A 20,667-nucleotide genomic window follows, 5' to 3' on the forward strand; every position below is an offset into this window, starting at 1 on the left:
AAAATCATACTAGAGACTTCTAGATGATTCTGTCTGCAGTAGATCCCACTGAATTATACTAGCAAACTCTTTCTGGGATTACTGAACTCTATTGCCTTCCAGAATGATCTCGACTGTCTCCATACTCTTGAGTTCCGCTCTCTGGTCACCCATCCCTTCACTTCTTACAGGGGATTATACTGAAGATTCAGGGGGTTGAAGGATTAGCCAAGGCAGATTAAAGTGGCTATCCTCAACCTGGTAATCCAGCCATCTGTCAGAAAGCAGTCAGGCAGCATTGGGCTGCAGGGTGTGATTTGTCTCCCTTCCTCAGCTTGCTAATTAATACTGCCAAGGACCAGCTCTCACAGGCTACAGAACATCAGGACTGTTTTAAAAAAGAAACACTCTTCTACAGAGTTTAAAATGCAGGAGGCGTATTTGCTTGGCCATCCTGGCATAAAAAAGAAGATTTTGCATGGAGGTCAAGGACCATTGCCGCATTTTCCGAAGGGAACCAAGGTAAGCTGTATATATGGTTCTGGATAGCACTTTTGAGTGGACGTTTGTTTGGATGGGTTCTTGTCTAACCATTTGCTTTGATTAGAAATGGTTGTAGTTTGATTCTACTGATGATAAAAAGGTTTGGTGCATATAATTGCACAGAAGTTTGGCATCCTATCATTTTGGACAGTGGCGTATCTGCCAGGTGACTTCCCCCCTGTCCAGCCATATGGCCCTCAGCCTGGAGAGGATGACAAACATTTTCCACGACAATGCCAACATTAATCTCTCCATTTACCAGCTGTGCTCTGTATTCACTCTGTGTTCTATTCCATCAAGGTGTCTGTTTCAACATGCTTTAAAAAAAACATACATTTAAATGTCTTATACTGAAGGTAAAATTGGACCATGAAGCTATTAGGATGGCATGAGGAGAAATACATTCTGGCCTGCTTAAAAACCCTGCATTTCTCTCCCAAACACACATAAACCCATACAGAGTAGCAAAGTTACAAGATGTGCATGGTGTACTAAGCAGGAAAAATATCTAAGCTCTTTCTTAATCCTGTTCTTATTCTCTTTTTTCCTCTGCCTTCCTACCCACAAAGCTGGTGTTCCACTTTCAGACTCTGTTGGACAACTTTGAAAGAACAGTGATTGACGACAGTCGCAAAAATAAGCGTCCCACAGAGATTTTCGTGGGGAAGATGTTCAAAATGGAGGTGTGGGAGGTGCTGTTAACCTCCATGAGGATTGGAGAGGTGGCGGAGTTTTGGTGTGATGCTATTGTAAGTCTTTGAAATCAAACTAAACCTCTTGTTGTGCCTCCCACTGTTTTTCCCTTTCTATAGGTATAATCACATCCGCTTCAATTGGATCTTAATTAATCCTCACATATGAATGTGAGACTGTATATTGACAATAGCTGACAATAATACAGAATGTGTCTGATGTATTATTCACCTTTGGTTGCTTCCTACATTTTCTATAAACATTCACATTTTCTCTAAATACTCAAAATACAAAAAAAAACAAAATACAAGGAAATTAATAATCAATTCTGCAAGTCAAATGAGACTAAAGATTCTGGTTAGATGGTTGATGTAGAAATAAGTTGCTCCCCGCTACTGCATCAAGCACCATGGCAAAAGAAATCAAGAAATTGTGAGTTTGCCACATATATTGAATGTGGTGCAGTTAAAACAATATGTACCACAAAATAAAGGCAAAAAGAAAATATATTTCGGGTTCTCCTAGAGTCTACAAGCAAAAACAAGCAAATAAATCTTAGGTAATTATGTAGGAAACACTAGCATGTGATGTTTTTTTTTTTTTTATGCAGCACACAGGTCTTTATCCCATGGTGTCAAAAGGGATGCGACTGGCTGCTCAGGGAAAGGACCCTCTAGAGGGCCAAAGACACACGTGTGGCATGGGAAACTTGTTTCACTACCATTCGACAGGCTTTCCAGAGCTTGATGAGCTAATGAGGACACCTCAGCCTCTAATCTTCATCATGGAACTAATCTTGGTGGGTCAGGTGTATTCACACAGTGCAAGAAAACAAGCAAATACATGCACGCACCCTTGCACAACAACACTCTCATACACTCATTCTAGTTCGACGACTCCACCTCCAACAGATTTCTCACTGCAACCCAAACAGAGCATAATAGAATATTACACAATCAAGTGCTACATGCCAGGAAAGAAATGTTGTTCCCAATTCTCAGACCATGTTTTCAATCCTCAACCAAGCGAGACAAGCACGCTCCAATTCTCTGTCTACCTCAGGTGGGCGACCCGTTCTCTTACCAGCGGGAGTCTTGGATGATGGAGAAGGATGAGAAGCTAAAGGTCGTGCCCTCGCTACATCTTTTGGGCAATGCTCTGGTCAAGCAGGGTCGGTTCCGTGAAGCTGCAGAAAAGTACCAGGAGGCTGTGGTTCTGCTGCGAACAGTCCAATCCAGGGTAAAGGAAAAACAAAATGACATTGAGGTTATTAGGGGTCTGTGAAGAAACTGATAAGAAACATTCAGACATTGATGAGTGCACCTGAGTTTGTTTTTCTTCCTCTGTAGGAGATGCCTGGAGATGAAGACTACATTAATCTGGACAGGCTTATCATTCCTCTTGTACTGAACTACTGCCAGTGCATGTTAGAGCTGGAGGAATATTATGAAGTCATAGAACATACAACAGAGCTCCTGGACAAGCACAAAGGTAGGCCATCTTATTAGCATAAACCAAATGGTTGAGGTTTTGCTTTTTAGCATGACCCAGTTTGCCCCTGTTGGTAGATGCTGTAACTACACTGTCTTTTACCATTGACAACCATTATAAAGTAGCCCTATATAGAGAGTGCTGCAGGGAAACCATATTTGTGACCCTGGACCACAAAACCAGTCATAAGTGTAAATATTTCCAAATTTAGATAAATAAGCTTTCCATTGATGTATGGTTTGTTAGGATAGGACAATATTTGGCCGAGATGTGAAAATCTGGAACCTGAGGGTGCAAAAAAAAAAAATCTAAATATTGAGAAAATCACCTTTAAAGTTGTCCAAATGAAGTTCTTAGCCATGCATATTACTAATCAAAAATTAAGTTTTAATTTTTCGGAAAATTTACCAAATATCTTCATGGAACATGATCTAAAAATCTATAATTTGAAAGCAATAATGAAAGAAAAATCTATAATTTTGACCCATACACTGTATTTTTGGCTATTGCTACAAATATACCCCAGCGACTTAAGACTGGTTTTGTGGTCCAGGGTCACATTTTTGTAGGTCAACCTGTAAATTAGCATCACACTTGACAAAAGGCCAGTAATCCAGCTTTTGGATTATTGCAGAAAATAAACTCTATGACCAATAAAACTTCATGATTCTTAAGGCATGTTCACACCAAGGACGATAACTATAAAGATAACGATAAAAATATAGTTCTAAAAATCCACACCACAGCTATAATGATAAATGAACAGAGAAACAATATTGTTGGAATCACTTTTCAGAACAATTTTTTCAGTCTTAATGAATAAAAAATATATATATTGACACCCAATCAGAATCAGTCCTGCTGTAACAAGTTCGACAATTTAAAGGGATAGTTCACCAAAAAATTTGGAAGCTTAAATGCAATTACCATAAGTAAAAATCTTAACTTAGGCCATAAAAGAACTACACCGACAATAAGCTTCTGGAAACTCTTTCAGCATTTATTTAAGTTGGAATGTTTGAGTTAGAATTGTTTGCAAGACCATGAGTACATACACAACAAGGCAGTAAAAACTGATAGTGAGTAGATGACGTTTAATATCCCCGACAACCTCTGCTGTCCCATTTAGCCACTTGTTAGCAACCGCTTTTATCAAGACATGTAAAAGCTTAAAAATCATAGCATAGAATAAATTGTCATAGAACAAAACACAAATACATCTTGTGTTAACCACAAACCTTATTTCAGGCATTTAAGCATAACCCACTAAGTTGTTTCCCATTTTTAGGACTCCTTCCTGCATCACTCTTTTTAATTAAATAAAATTAAATAGATTTAATCATACATTAAATTCTGTAATACAATACTAACAGGAAGTCAAACATAAACTCCCCTAAAAAGTCACTGGATCCACAGACAATGACAACCTGTGCATTTAAGTTGAGGTATGAACATACCCTATTCCCTATAACATTAGCTACTGACCACCATGAGAATTAGCCCTTTGCTTTTTGAGTATCATAAATAATCCAGTTGCATTTAGGCCATCTTATTAGCATAAACCAAATGGTTGAGGTTTTGCTTTTTAGCATGACCCAGTTTGCCCCTGTTGGTAGATGCTGTAACTACACTGTCTTTTACCATTGACAACCATTATAAAGTAGCCCTATATAGAGAGTGCTGCAGGGAAACCATATTTGTGACCCTGGACCACAAAACCAGTCATAAGTGTAAATATTTCCAAATTTAGATAAATAAGCTTTCCATTGATGTATGGTTTGTTAGGATAGGACAATATTTGGCCGAGATGTGAAAATCTGGAACCTGAGGGTGCAAAAAAAAAAAATCTAAATATTGAGAAAATCACCTTTAAAGTTGTCCAAATGAAGTTCTTAGCCATGCATATTACTAATCAAAAATTAAGTTTTAATTTTTCGGAAAATTTACCAAATATCTTCATGGAACATGATCTAAAAATCTATAATTTGAAAGCAATAATGAAAGAAAAATCTATAATTTTGACCCATACACTGTATTTTTGGCTATTGCTACAAATATACCCCAGCGACTTAAGACTGGTTTTGTGGTCCAGGGTCACATTTTTGTAGGTCAACCTGTAAATTAGCATCACACTTGACAAAAGGCCAGTAATCCAGCTTTTGGATTATTGCAGAAAATAAACTCTATGACCAATAAAACTTCATGATTCTTAAGGCATGTTCACACCAAGGACGATAACTATAAAGATAACGATAAAAATATAGTTCTAAAAATCCACACCACAGCTATAATGATAAATGAACAGAGAAACAATATTGTTGGAATCACTTTTCAGAACAATTTTTTCAGTCTTAATGAATAAAAAATATATATATTGACACCCAATCAGAATCAGTCCTGCTGTAACAAGTTCGACAATTTAAAGGGATAGTTCACCAAAAAATTTGGAAGCTTAAATGCAATTACCATAAGTAAAAATCTTAACTTAGGCCATAAAAGAACTACACCGACAATAAGCTTCTGGAAACTCTTTCAGCATTTATTTAAGTTGGAATGTTTGAGTTAGAATTGTTTGCAAGACCATGAGTACATACACAACAAGGCAGTAAAAACTGATAGTGAGTAGATGACGTTTAATATCCCCGACAACCTCTGCTGTCCCGCTGTCCCATTTGTTAGCAACCGCTTTTATCAAGACATGTAAAAGCTTAAAAATCATAGCATAGAATAAATTGTCATAGAGTCATAGAAAAATACATCTTGTGTTAACCACAAACCTTATTTCAGGCATTTAAGCATAACCCACTAAGTTGTTTCCCATTTTTAGGACTCCTTCCTGCATCACTCTTTTTAATTAAATAAAATTAAATAGATTTAATCATACATTAAATTCTGTAATACAATACTAACAGGAAGTCAAACATAAACTCCCCTAAAAAGTCACTGGATCCACAGACAATGACAACCTGTGCATTTAAGTTGAGGTATGAACATACCCTATTCCCTATAACATTAGCTACTGACCACCATGAGAATTAGCCCTTTGCTTTTTGAGTATCATAAATAATCCAGTTGCATTCACATTCAAAATTACACTTGGCAGCATGCATAGTAATATTCGTCCTCTGTGGTTTTGGTTTGTTTAAGCTTGGCTGGCTGCATGAGGAGTAGGGACAGGAGTTGGTCTGTGTAAGCCCTCTTGAAGCATGTGAAGTGACAGATGTATCGTCTCTCGCGGTGGCTCCAGAGGCAGTGTGGGTAGCTCTCCTAATGAGCCTTATGCATATGCAGCCGGCAGAGTGACTTCGGCCTCCTGCAGTTCCACTTTTTGAGGACACTTTCTCCCATTTCCCCATCCCCTCCCTGGACCACAAAACCAGTCATAAGTGTAAATATTTCCAAATTTAGATAAATAAGCTTTCCATTGATGTATGGTTTGTTAGGATAGGACAATATTTGGCCGAGATGTGAAAATCTGGAACCTGAGGGTGCAAAAAAAAAAAATCTAAATATTGAGAAAATCACCTTTAAAGTTGTCCAAATGAAGTTCTTAGCCATGCATATTACTAATCAAAAATTAAGTTTTAATTTTTCGGAAAATTTACCAAATATCTTCATGGAACATGATCTAAAAATCTATAATTTGAAAGCAATAATGAAAGAAAAATCTATAATTTTGACCCATACACTGTATTTTTGGCTATTGCTACAAATATACCCCAGCGACTTAAGACTGGTTTTGTGGTCCAGGGTCACATTTTTGTAGGTCAACCTGTAAATTAGCATCACACTTGACAAAAGGCCAGTAATCCAGCTTTTGGATTATTGCAGAAAATAAACTCTATGACCAATAAAACTTCATGATTCTTAAGGCATGTTCACACCAAGGACGATAACTATAAAGATAACGATAAAAATATAGTTCTAAAAATCCACACCACAGCTATAATGATAAATGAACAGAGAAACAATATTGTTGGAATCACTTTTCAGAACAATTTTTTCAGTCTTAATGAATAAAAAATATATATATTGACACCCAATCAGAATCAGTCCTGCTGTAACAAGTTCGACAATTTAAAGGGATAGTTCACCAAAAAATTTGGAAGCTTAAATGCAATTACCATAAGTAAAAATCTTAACTTAGGCCATAAAAGAACTACACCGACAATAAGCTTCTGGAAACTCTTTCAGCATTTATTTAAGTTGGAATGTTTGAGTTAGAATTGTTTGCAAGACCATGAGTACATACACAACAAGGCAGTAAAAACTGATAGTGAGTAGATGACGTTTAATATCCCCGACAACCTCTGCTGTCCCATTTAGCCACTTGTTAGCAACCGCTTTTATCAAGACATGTAAAAGCTTAAAAATCATAGCATAGAATAAATTGTCATAGAACAAAACACAAATACATCTTGTGTTAACCACAAACCTTATTTCAGGCATTTAAGCATAACCCACTAAGTTGTTTCCCATTTTTAGGACTCCTTCCTGCATCACTCTTTTTAATTAAATAAAATTAAATAGATTTAATCATACATTAAATTCTGTAATACAATACTAACAGGAAGTCAAACATAAACTCCCCTAAAAAGTCACTGGATCCACAGACAATGACAACCTGTGCATTTAAGTTGAGGTATGAACATACCCTATTCCCTATAACATTAGCTACTGACCACCATGAGAATTAGCCCTTTGCTTTTTGAGTATCATAAATAATCCAGTTGCATTCACATTCAAAATTACACTTGGCAGCATGCATAGTAATATTCGTCCTCTGTGGTTTTGGTTTGTTTAAGCTTGGCTGGCTGCATGAGGAGTAGGGACAGGAGTTGGTCTGTGTAAGCCCTCTTGAAGCATGTGAAGTGACAGATGTATCGTCTCTCGCGGTGGCTCCAGAGGCAGTGTGGGTAGCTCTCCTAATGAGCCTTATGCATATGCAGCCGGCAGAGTGACTTCGGCCTCCTGCAGTTCCACTTTTTGAGGACACTTTCTCCCATTTCCCCATCCCCTCTAATTCTAGCTATTCATTTCATTCTGCCGTGCCCCATGTGTCACCTACACCTTGTTGTCTGTTTTGGTTCAAATCTTCCATCCTTTAACATTTCTCTCGTGTGTCACCTGGGGAGCACATCCTTTTGAAATGTGCTCACAGAATCTGCTGTGTTTTTGCCAGAGGCTGGCGTTGGCTGGGGGAAGTCTGTTTAAATGTTGGCAGAGTGAAAGATTTAGTAAAGAGCATGATCAAATGAAAGAGAGGGTGAACCATCAATGGTGAATCTTAACCAGGCGCTTAACCAGGCCCACTCAGAGCAAAGATTAGGTGTGTGTACTTGGTGTCCGACTTGGGCTAAATCAACAGTGTATGTGTAGCAAGGTTCCTTTTTTAATGGTATGAAAGCAAAATACAGCACTTTTTAAGATAATAAATGGATATGAATGCACATGCACAGCGTTCAGAAAGACAATGCAGCCTCAGTAAGTAAATAACAGAAAGCAAAATTAAATTACAGTCCCATTATTAATCTTTTCCAGACTGTGTCAAGGCCTACTATAAGCGAGCGAAGGCCTATGCAGCTGTGTGGAGCGAGAGGGAGGCCAGGAGAGACTTCCAGATGGTGGCCAACCTAGACATCACACTGTCTCGATTGGTGCAAAGAGAACTCGATCTTCTCTCTGAGAGAATGAAAGAAAAATACTGGGAGGATAAAGAAAGGTACTGGAAGATCCTGGAAGACAGAGAAAAGGAACCAGAGAAGGAGGACATCTCTGAAATGGATGCAAAAGAGGAAAGCAGAGGGGAACATTCTCAGTCCCCTGAAGAGGTCAAAGATGCTGAGGAGGGAAATAATCCATCTGTAGCAGACGAAAACAAGCATGACACCAAAAGTGAAGAGTCGGCAGCGGAGGCCAAACACAGGATAACAGCTCTGACCGAGGGCAAGGACTGGCAGCAGATGCTACGGCTAATTATGCTGCTCCAAGACGAAGGCAATTTCAATGTGAAAGAGCATAAATACACTGAGGCGACTGCTAAGTTCAAGGAGGCTCTGGAGTATGTTGACCATCTCCAAACTAAGGTGAGCTTGTCGAATGAAAATACAGTATAGGATTAATTGTAGAGATCATCAGTGCATCCCTTGTTTGTTATATACTCGATAGCTATAGAAGGCACTGAGGACAAGCCCCTCCATTTAAAAAAAAAAAAAAAGCATAATATATCAGGAGCTGTGATTTGAAATTGTAGCAAGCCACATAAAAAGTGGAATTTAAAACCATGAAGAAGCCTCTTAATTCAGTATTACACTGAGAGTGCAAGTGATAGTGGTCATCCAAAACAGCTAGTGTCCACTTATCTGAGAACTACTGGGCAAATGCAAAACTATCTGAAGAATATTCATGAGCCAAGCTGAAAAAGGTTATATTTTGTTTGCACATTTTAGATCATTCTTATGGCCAAGTGATACCATCTAATGGCAAGCATCACTGTTACTAATGCGTAAACATAAGGCTGGGAATTTGAACAAACCCTTGCTTATGAGTATTTATTCCGAGTTACTCTCATGAATGGTCTCAAATCATGTGGCTTGTTTAGAAGTGTACGGTCACTTTTCATCAGACTTTCAAATTTGATGGAGTGACCTGAACCATATGAAAGACAATATAATAGAGACATGGACTAAACACCCACACGAAACACTACAGTATCAAAAATACCCATATTCAAAACACCTTATCAACCACACAACCACTCACATTTTCCTTAGAACATATAAAATATAGTAAATACACACCTTCTCATATCCCAGAGGAGATGTACAATGGGATCCAAAAACTGCTTTGCAGGAACGACAAGGAAGCTTAAACAATTCCCATGGGGAATCAGCAACCCAGTGCTCACTAAGCCATATCCATCCCTCTGTGTGTTTTTAAGGTGGAACATAAAGGAGAAGACTGGGAATCTCTAGAGAAAGTCCGTCTGCCACTCTGTCTAAACCTCAGTCAGTGTAAGCTGGAGCTTGGGGAATACCTAGAAGTGGTGGATCTCAACTCTAAACTGCTGAAGAAACATAAAGGTGAGCTTATACACTCATTTACTGCAGAAATAGACATTGACCAGGAGTGTCCAGTTCTACTCCTGGAAGTCTACGTTCCAGTCCTGTACACTTTTGCTCCAATATACCTGCCTGGAAGTTTCTAGTGATCCTAAAGTCCTTGATTAGCTGGTTCAGGGGTGTTTAATTAAGGTTAGGCTAAACTCTGCTGCCTCCAGGAGCAGGGTTATGCTGGGTACACACCACAAGATAATCTGGCTGATTTTGGGCCGATTTCTCCCCTTCTGACAATCCTAGGTAATGTCCCGATTATCTTGGTGGTTCTAAAGATTATCTAATCAGGTTGTCCTGTGGTGTGAGGTGTGTTAAGAGTGACTGAATCTGCTCAGAAGAATGTCGGAGGCACCCCGATCGCGAATCGTAAATATTCAACATGTTGAATATTTACGATCAGAAATCCTGATGTGTGGGGGGAACCCCGAAAACACCAAACACTATATGAGCAAAATGTTTTTTTTGTTTGTGGTCTCTCACATTTTGAAGATCTTATAAGATTTTAAAAATATTTTAGAGTGTACCCAGCATTAGACACCATAGAGGCATAGACCATGATATAGACACAAATGTTGTTTAGGTTAAGCAGCAGCAGCAGATATAGATTCTTCACCACCCAATGTGAGCCGGCCAATTGCTCCATTATTGCCTGTAGTAAAAACAGCCTTGGGCTATGTCAGTTAGCATTTACTACACTCTTCCTTTAGCGGCCACATCTCAATGCTTCACTTTGTCAGTGGATCCAGGAAGTTGAACCAATTGCATCATTCTCCATATATTGAGTTATTCCCTGGTATCTCCATCCAGCCCCCTATGTAAAGAGTGAAAACTGTTGTTTACTTTTGAATGAATTATTTATCAGGAAGACAATGCAATGTGGCAAGACCTAGTCTTCACTCTCTCACTTTCATCTCCACCACAGACAATATGAAAGCTGTGTACCAGCGGGCCCAAGCTCACGCCACATTATGTAACGAAGACGAGGCACACAGGGATTTCAATAGGGTCATGCAACTGGATCCCAGATTCAAACCCATCGTCAAACAGGAGATTAAGAAGATGGGTGAGAACATAAGAGTGAAGTGTGTCAATGAAAACAAAAACTACTGGACAAGCACTCAGGAGAAGTGGGAAAAGAAGGCGCAGACAAAGAGAGGAAAGAAGATGAAGAAAGGAGTGACATGGGCGGATGAGAGTAAAAGGTTGGGAAGGAACGATGAAGGACAACTGGCAAGATCTGGCTGCGGTGACAAATCAGAGGAGAGCTGCAGTGTCAAAGCAGGTAATAAAGATGAAGGACAGGATGAGAAGAAAAACTGCGAGAACAAAAAAGACGAGAGCTTTCTGAACCTGAAAGAAGCAAAAGAAAAACCTGCAGCTGTAGGTAAAGACAGGTATTCAGTCCAAAGCAATGTGCTGGGAGATAGTACACAGAGATCACAGACAGATAGCGGGGCCACTGAAACTCTACTGACCAATGAGATTACAAAGAAAAATTACGGCCAAGATGAGATCACAGATGAAATACAAGAATCTCCTGCAAAGCCAGACAAAGATGCAAGCAGTGGAGCATCAAGGGAAGAAAGACAGACAGACACGACTGGAGATGATGAAACAGAGGAAAGCTACTGAATTTAAGATGGAGAAGACAAATGTTGAGGAACCAACAGGAGCATCACCTGCAAAACCTGAGAAATTCACCAAAAATATAAAATGCAAACAGAAAAAGAAACAGATTAAATGCCATCATCTGAAAAAAAAAATACAAACCAGACCAGGTGTATAACAAATAAAAATTTATTTCTTTGTACACAATGAGTAGAAAGCAGCCAGTAACTCGTTCATTTTTAAAACTCCTTCCTTTCACATTTTGTACAGATTAAAAACATGAAAAACTAAAAACGAAGACATTAATTATGGTGTTAATAATTAAAAATAAAACTGCATTGCACATGAAAATCAAAACATAAAAAAACACAACGCATATATTGCAGGGACACAAATAAAACGTAATATTTGTATTCAGGTCATTTGACCTGAAAACAACACAACATGTCATAGTGTGTAATGGCGATGCCACAGGTTCAGAGGTTAAACCAGTAAATGCCCAGTTGTGTAGTTCAATATTACAAACAAGCCTACAAAGCCAGAGACGTATTGGGGTCGTGACACAAAGGTCTGCTACATACAAACAAAAATAATGAGTGTATTTGTTAATGAGGCAGATGGCTAAATATAGCTCAGGCAGCCCTTAGCAATGCTGTCAAATCCACAAAATATTTCCTTCTGTAATTTAACACATCCCACAAATTCAGCACATCTCATTTTCTAAAAGTAGACAAGGGAGCAATTATGAGTTAAAAAGATCATATTAAGGAATAATAGATATACATACAGTATATGCCAGAATGGAGAATTATTATATTTAGCAAATGGTATGCATATAGAAGAATTTCCATGTATTACATAATGCTACATGATTTGCTACCATGTTGAAGCTCTACATATCATAATTTGCAAAAATGTTTAATAAATCATCTCCCTTTCTACAGGCTTAAAAGTCATTTTCTTAATCAGCATTGTGTCTTGCTTTCTATTAAAAATATCTAAATATACTTAAAACATGATTCATTTATTTGAAAAACAATGATTTTATTGCTTCTTTTCAGAGAATATACTGAATAGTTTTTTCAAATTTCTTCACATTTTAGCCATTTTACTTAAGATGTAAAATATGCTTTCAGATAAGATTGGGTAAAAAAATGAACTTAATTGTAAAGTATAGGTCTATCTCTGAAAACAAGTCATAATATTAAATTGACTAAATGTATCTTGTTTTAAGGATGTTTGGATATTGTACTGGGAAAAAAGTGTTGAAATGACTTCAGACAATCCACACAATCACAGCCCTGAATTAGTTGAGACTGTTTGGCATGGAATAGAGAGGGAGCTGGAGAAAGAAACGAATCGCAATGCGCATACTTCAATGTGTGCGTTTGTATGTGTGAGATGCTTTTGTCCCGAAGAAGCACTGGAATGATAAATGGGTGTCGCTGTGGATAGAACACCAGATGTTGATCTTAATGAGGAGCCATGCAAGTTAAACAAAGGCATGCATATGGGGCGGAGGGGACCCGAGTTTCCCTCTCTCTCTTCCTCCATATGCTTATTTGTATCTCCTCCATTATGAAGTCACCCCACCTTTCTAAAGACCAACCTGCAGCGCTGTGTCCTTGGGGACCGTTCCTTAGCAACCGCATCAAAACAAACAGACAGCTCACCACTGTGATGTAAAATGAGATCACAATGCGTGCGAAAGAAAGCCGGCGATGCCACAGTGGGATTCAAGCAAAAAACCTACAGAGCAACAGGGGTCACTTTGTGTTTTTATGGAGACGGGGAGAGCGAGGAATCGCTATACTTCCAACATGTTTGCCAAAACAAATGGAGAACATCTCTTGCTCTCTCAGCTGCAATAATCTCATTCCTGTTTGCAGGGGCTGCAGTGCCACAACCCATCACCGTGAATATTTACACACTTTTCTCTTTCCCATTTGCAGTCTTTCCTTCACGTCGTATCTCTTCCCGCTCACTATCTTTTTCTCTTTTCTAGTCACTACACCCCCAGCATCTTCTCTGCTCATATAAATCTGACACCCCACAGTAAATCACTCCACAAAAAAAGCTTTTTTTCTCTGTTTACAAAGAGCGTGATCCATTTGCCGTCCTCCTCCCTCGGCATAATGTAAAATAATCCTTCCACACACTCACTTTCATTTTCTTCCTTAGATTGTGGAAATGCTGAGATCTGGAGAACAGCATTTGGTAAACAAAATCCTTACATCAGGAAGACGACAATAAGACAGTGAGATGTAAGGCTGGTATTCTTTAGAAGAGAAAAAAAATAAGTGGGAGCTTTGAAGTCTTAAGGCATAATAAGAGCTATGCTGGGTTTAAAATGAGTGTAAAAGACCTTCCCAAGCCAAAGTGAAAAGGGCCGAACCTGGCGTCGACTCGTCTCCTTGGGTATCTACTTTCTTGTTCATGCCACGCTGGACAGCTGTAATTTAACGGCGAGTGCTCTGACAACAAAACAACAATACAAATCTTCATTCCTGAAAGACCTTTCCCGTTGTGACCGGAAAACCAACAGCTGAGAAATCTGCTCATCTCCTCAATAGATCCTTTCTGTACGAGTGGCTACACTGCAAAAAAAATCTATTTATTAATCAAGGTTTTGTCATGTTATCCAAAAGAAATATCTAAACATCCTTAAAAACAAGATACATTTATCTGAGAAGCAATTTTAGGATTAGATGTGATCTCAGTCAGTACATTTTTAATGAAGTTTTCCCCTCCTTGATTTAAGCATAAATCTCACTACATTTAGATAGAAATGGTTTGGGTTCAATAAAAGTTGTGCTCAATTGCCAACATTCATTGCATAATGTCTGTTACCACAGAAAATAATTTAAACTCACCTCAGTTTTTAAAAACAAAACAGGCATATTTTAAAATAAAGAAATACATTTTTTGCCATTTTAATTAGGAAAAATAAGCTGTTCTCTGTTACATAATACTCTCTCATAATACACTCTCGCTTTGAAGAGTTTGGGGTTGGTAAGATGTTTTCTGTTTTTTTAAAGAAGTCTCATCCTCACCATGGCTGAATTTATTTAAAAAACAATAACTGTAAAATATTATTACAAACTAACATAACTGTTTATTTAAAATGTATTTATTCCTGTGTTGACAACACTGAATTTTCAACAGCTATTACTCCAGTCTTCATTGTCACATGATCCTTCAGAAATCATTCTATATGCATATTTAGTGTTCAAGACACATTTCTTATTATCACTTCTGTTTAATAATAATTATTAAGCACTGGTGCTGTTTAATAATTAGTTGATTATTTGATGAACAGAAATTCCAAAAGAAAAAATATCTTCCTGGCCCAAACTTTTGAATGTTGTTTGAAAGATGTTTATATATTTGTGATTAAAACAAGGCCAAAATACTGATCAAGAAAATGATTTTTGCAGTGTGTGTCTGTGTATTTTCTCTTTCATTTATTATTTGAAAGCGAGAAAGAATATCAGGACAGGAGCATAATGCTCATGGGCACTTTGGCATATAAATAAATGAAGACGTGTCGTCCTTACAGTGTAAATAAGCTTGCTGTGTGTCCCGACAGTTCAGGGGAATCTGCTCTTTTCTGCTTCACAGAACAAGGGCCACGCATTGCCAAGCATGACTTACCATCGGTATATGTGTATATTTGTATTTATGTGCATGAGTGAGTCACAGAAAATAGTAAACCATTTTAAAAATGGAAAAAAAAACGTTCACACAGAGAGGTTGCTGGCACAGGGATACCCAAGGTGAGATCCCACTTCTGCATGGTGTAAGTCAGGGTTCCTCAAATCTTGCCCTGGAGGGCCACTGCCACTGTTTAGCTCCAACCCTGATCAAACTCACCTACCTGTGATTTTCTAATGATCCTGAAGAAATTGATTAGTATGCTCAGGTGTGTTTGATTAGGGTTAGAGCTAAACTCTGCAGGAAAGTGGATCTCGTGGGCCAGATTTGAGGATCCCTGGTGTAAGTCCTGTTTGTGGTTCTTGTGCTGTACTGATGAAGCCACACACTTTGCATTACGACACGGGTTAGCACAGTGTCCGGATCAGTGCAGGCCTTTGGCACCATGTAAACCTTAGTTTGTTTAGTTAGCACTCAGATATCCCACAGCTCTTTGGGATTGGCAAATGGCCGCAGGCTGAGAAGGTTGTCTTAAAACTCTTCTCGCTGCCGCCTCGTCTGTCCATGGATTCGCCAGCCCTGCATTCTCAAGACCCTGCCCACAATAAGATGAGCAATACGACGCCTGAAAAATTTAAGAAGGCTGTTATCATCTAGACAGATCAATAGAAAGCTGAAACATCAAATGCAAAGATCAAAAAAGTTTTCAAATGTAGTTCCCTTTAACACACTGGATAGCAGGTAGTTTTAGTTGAGTTTTAAGTACTGCATCTGCATCGCGTACTAAAATAAAACATCTTTTAAGGAAATGGTTCAGCCAAAAATAAACCTGTATGACTTTCTTTGCTTCTGAAGACTGTCAGGAACAGACTGGTAGTTGTTTTTCCTGAATGTCTTACTGATTTAGCTTTCAAATGCTTCATGCAAGATTTGAAATTAATTAGGTCCAACATCATTGGTTCCTAAGTGTATTGTAGCCAAAGGAGATGTGTTTGAAAGAGAAATTAATTAAATTGAGAATTTAGCAACTTTTGGTTTTCTGGTTTTCACTCAAATCATATCATACAGCTTCAGAAGACTTTTAATACAGTGCATGAGTCATACGGGCCATGTTTGCAGTACAATTCTAGTGCTTTTTATAGCAGTATAAATCACCATTCACTTACAGATTCTGCTAAAAAAAATGACAAGGTGAAATACTCCTTATATGTAAGCTTATATATTTCCAAAATAATGAAACTATAAGCAAACCTGCACAATTTTAGGCCTCTGAGTTTTGCTTCAGGTTCCTCATGGACCTGGCTCAGATGGGAAGACGTTCCTCAGCTGTTCGATTACCTGCTGCAGCTGCAGTACGGTGTCCTGCTCGTGATCCAAATCTTCACCTACACAACATTAAATGCTACAATCTAAAAAATGCTGGGTTAAATATAACCCAGCATTTTTTAGAGTGTACAATAAACATGACCTCAACTAAAAGCATCAAAAGTAGCAACATATAAGCCTTATTTAAAGTCACATCTCTTTGAATCCCATTATGGGTCCATGTTGGCAGGATGACAGCAAAGCTGCAAGGTTATTCCGGGTGTACCTGCAGCTTCTGTGTCTGTGGTCTCTCTACTGGGAGGCTCCCCCTGCTGGCCACCCCCTGACACAGGCGACGATAGAGAAGAAGGATCTGAGCCATTGGCCTCTGAGTCGTCTTTGGGCTGGTAGACATGACAAAATGATGAGAGAGCAAGAAATCCTAATGAAAACAGTTCAGAATAGCATCCAACCACACTACTCTATAATTTCTGCAGTATGAACATGACCGTTCAAAGGTTTGGGGTTAGTATGATTTTGTTTTTATTCAGCAAGGATGCATTAAATTTATCAAAAAAGACAGTAAAGATATTCATAATGCTACAAACGATTTCTATTTCAAATACACTTCAAACCATTATTAGTTTAATTTGCAATAATATTTTACAATTATATTACTATTTTTACTGTACATTTTACTGCCTTGTTGAGAGACTTATTTCAAAACATTAAAAATAATCAGTCACACTTTATTTTAGGGTCCAATTCCCGCTATTAACAAACCATTAACTATGCCTTTTTCCTTAATAAACTCCCAATTTGCTGCTTATTAATAGTTAGTAAGATAGTTGTCGAGTTTAGGTATTGGGTAGGATTAGGTATGTAGAATATGGTCATGCAGAATATGTGCTTTATACGTACTAATAAACAGCCAATATGTTAATAATAGCCATGCTAATAAGCAACTAGTTAATAGTGAGAATTGATCCCTATACTAAAGTGTTACCAAATAATCTTACCAATCCCTTTTGAACAATATTACATAGTTATTTTTCTAAATCTCATTTCATTTTTAAATGTAATTTAATTTGTATTTTTTTTAATAAAACAAGTTATTTTTAAATACTTATTAAATATATAATATATCAAATATTGTAGTATGTATACTGTACATTTCATGCGTATACCAACAGATGTGGATAATTGTATACTAATAAATATTAGACAGTATATACTGTGCAGTATGCAGTATGCTAGCCTAACCATGCTTTTAAACTGAAAACATTATTGATGGGTTCTCTGATGAGAAAAACAGTTTTACAAGTTTTCAAATGCTGCCAAAACTCCAAACTTCGGCGTTTATCGACCAGGGATTTGGCCCCTTTTTCATACATTACAAAGACTGTGTATTTTCTTGAGGGATGAACTGATAAGAAACTCAGAGATGACTCGCCTCTTTTTTTGTTCATTTCACAGGCAGATGAGTTGAAATGAGGCTGTTTGCATGAAATACCTCAAATTTATTCTGAGTTAAACTCTTTTATCGCTTTACAGAGATGTCCACAGAGGTAAGACTGTAACTTTCCCAGCGACTTTCTAGGGGTGCAGAATCTCCATAATCCCAGCACATTATTGCTTCCCCCATGACACATCTCTCGTTCGTTTTTGTAGGTTAAGTCGATCTCGCTCCCCCATTCCTTCTCTCTATTTCCATCTAATTCCTTTTCACCTACAGCTACAGCCTCAGTGTTTTTGCTCTGCTCTCTCATTCCATCCAGCCTGCCAATCATATCTCTGCAGCACTACCTCTCTTTTTTTCTGCACAACCACCTCTTATCCTATTCACTCAGCACCGCCTGAGCTTTTCTTTTCCCTCCTCGGCCTGCTTTCTGTCTTTCTTTCGCTAAAGAAAAGGATCCTTTTTCTGCCCACTCTATTCTATCCATCCCGCTCCTTAAGCTCTATGTATGTCAGCTCAAGAAATGACTTGCTTTCTACCCACTCCACCTGTATGATTCCATCTCCATCAATGGTGTTCTTCCCCATATATAATCTCTCTCTAACTCTTCCTTCCCATCTTTGCAATTTACCAGAAGCAATTCACCAGAAGTTAGTATGTCTTCCTACAGTCTCTCGTCCTCCATCTCTTTTCAGGTCTCAATAATAGCTACTCTTAAAAAAATTATTTCTGTCTTCACATCTCTTCTCCTTTCACCTGAGACAAGTATTTTCTAGTTCCCTGTCTCCTTGTCCTCTCTGAGTAAGCTGCATTAGTAAGCATCTCTTGCCTCGCTTTTACCCTTCTACATGTGGTACATCAAGGCAGTCTATAATACGGTCTATCCTCCTCTGTTCAGTCATCTTCCTACTCTTTTTTCCGAGAGCTTCAAATACGTCTTCTTTCTCCCCTCTACCTCCCTTTTCAGTATATTTTGTAAGCCCATCTTTACTTCTCTCACAGTGGTTGTTTTTAAAGCTCAAAATATTCCTTCAAACCCATAAACATTTAACATGAAAGTCTCCAGCGCAGAAGGCCCTGATTACCTGTTCATGTCCTCCCTGTACAGCGGTAACATAATCATACAACTCCCTATGCGCCATTCCTTCAATGTTTCTATCATAATAATCTATTCTGGCTCTTAGTACTCACTGTGGGCATACTTCTCATTCTTTAGGTATACAGGCATATGTTTTAGGCTATATCTCACCTGCAGCAGTAGTTCTCTGAGTCTGTGTAGTTGGGACTCCAGTTGCTTGTTGTGGTCCTCTAGAATCTGCATGCGCGTCTCCAGGCGGGTCTTGTGCTGTCGAAGGACTCGAGCCTCGGCTAGGAGCTCCTCGTCCTGCTGACCGGCCGGTGAACCGGGACCCGATTCCAGCAGCTGAGGTGAAGATGCTGCCTCTTCATGCTTCCACTTCAGCCGCCGATACTCGCCCTGCAGCACCCTGCGGGAGAGACAACAGCATCATCATCATCATCATTTAGATTTAGGTCATTATACATGCTACATCTAGACAAAAGCTGTTACATTAAACAAATGTGATAAAATCAAATTTCTTTACTCAGTTTAGAATTGCATACTCTCAGTTATACAAATTCATTTTGTATATTAAAAATCTTAAAGGGGTTATGAACTGCCTCTGTTTTTTTATTTTGTACTGTTCTCTGAGGTCCACTAATAATGTTATCAAGATTTTTACATCATAATTTAGAATAGGCTATTTTCTGTCCTGTTTTTAACCCCCCTCATCAGAACGCTCTGTTTGAATAGGTGTGGCAGATTGTAGACTCGGAAGTAAACCCCCACTGCTAGGATTGGCTTGTGTATGTTTGATAGTCTACGTTCATCACAGATGGACGCTGCTGTGATTTAGGTTAAAACGCATAAATACTCAGTACATATAAAACAATCTGTTTAACAGACAAGGCTATAGCGATAACGCAATAAAAAACAGTTACTCATTACTGACGGATTCAATATACAGTAGTTGGCACAGCATCATCTTTTAGTTTCAATCTTTCTGAAAACCCTGCATTGAATTGTGCCTTGTTTGTAACTGACACGGTCTGGCACTTCATTAAAAATAAAGTTCATGTAAATAAAGTTTATCGTTACTTCTTGTTATTTACACTATGTGTGTGAATCGGTAGGTGGAGCTAAACAGGCAGTGATGCAGAAGCAGGCATTGATCATCTTCTGCAGAGGCAGTGTTTAGCCACACTATTACGTCATAAAGTGGCACATTCCACAACCTGTGGCTTTGGCAGACTGGCTTCAATATAAGCTGTTTTTAGATTAACGAGAAAGTTTTGAGTTCTGAAACATACAGAATGTTTTTATAACACAATGACCTCTTATAAATCAAAAGAACAAGGGAATTTTGATTTCTCAGTTCATGACCCCTTTAAACAGAAAAAGTTTTTTCCCATTCTACATTTCATTTTTAAATGTTGTTTTATTTAATATAAATATACATTTCATAAACATATGTATTACAAAATACCTTAATACCTTAAATATTAAATATATAACTATTTAAATAATTACTGCGTAAATAATTGCTTATAATGATCTGAATATAATTATTAATAATTTGATCATTATTTGAATTACTGAAAATAATCTAATAATTATTCTTTAGTCGTTTTATTTTATTATATTCCAGTTTCTGTATTGTTGTATATAGAAATATTTATTATTTTGTTATTTCTCTATTTGTAGCACGTAAGTTCAGTTGGATTTGGGTGGGTTGGGGGATATATATATATATATATATA

The 20,667-nt window shown here is 38.0% G+C and overlaps 2 protein-coding genes across 2 annotated transcripts in view; one reads left to right on the forward strand and one right to left on the reverse strand.

The window, feature by feature from the left end:
- The first annotated feature begins 172 nt into the window (after positions 1 to 172).
- On the forward strand, positions 173 to 14,484 carry LOC107593209 (aryl-hydrocarbon-interacting protein-like 1). The gene is made up of 8 exons (XM_016282827.1): positions 173 to 501; positions 1,092 to 1,271; positions 1,826 to 2,014; positions 2,278 to 2,454; positions 2,565 to 2,706; positions 8,248 to 8,792; positions 9,647 to 9,788; positions 10,744 to 14,484. Exons 1-8 carry the CDS (start codon positions 406 to 408, stop codon positions 11,451 to 11,453), a joined length of 2,181 nt encoding a protein of 726 aa, XP_016138313.1. The 5' UTR covers positions 173 to 405; the 3' UTR covers positions 11,454 to 14,484.
- Positions 14,485 to 15,361: 877 nt separating this feature from the next.
- The window catches only part of LOC107593231 (dystrophin-related protein 2-like), a 154,384-nt gene continuing 149,078 nt past the window's right edge, over positions 15,362 to 20,667 (reverse strand). Inside the window, exons 19-22 of the mRNA XM_016282862.1 lie at positions 19,097 to 19,334; positions 16,675 to 16,792; positions 16,335 to 16,468; positions 15,362 to 15,708 (exon numbers count right to left, since the gene is read on the reverse strand). Of these exons, the coding sequence (XP_016138348.1) occupies positions 16,374 to 16,468; positions 16,675 to 16,792; positions 19,097 to 19,334 (451 nt within the window). The 3' untranslated portion in view covers positions 15,362 to 15,708; positions 16,335 to 16,373. The remainder of the gene's footprint in view (positions 15,709 to 16,334; positions 16,469 to 16,674; positions 16,793 to 19,096; positions 19,335 to 20,667) is intronic.

The sequence above is a fragment of the Sinocyclocheilus grahami genome, unplaced genomic scaffold (genome assembly GCF_001515645.1).
Source record: "Sinocyclocheilus grahami isolate Dianchi unplaced genomic scaffold, SAMN03320097.WGS_v1.1 scaffold167.1, whole genome shotgun sequence".
In the NCBI taxonomy this organism is placed as follows: domain Eukaryota; kingdom Metazoa; phylum Chordata; class Actinopteri; order Cypriniformes; family Cyprinidae; genus Sinocyclocheilus; species Sinocyclocheilus grahami.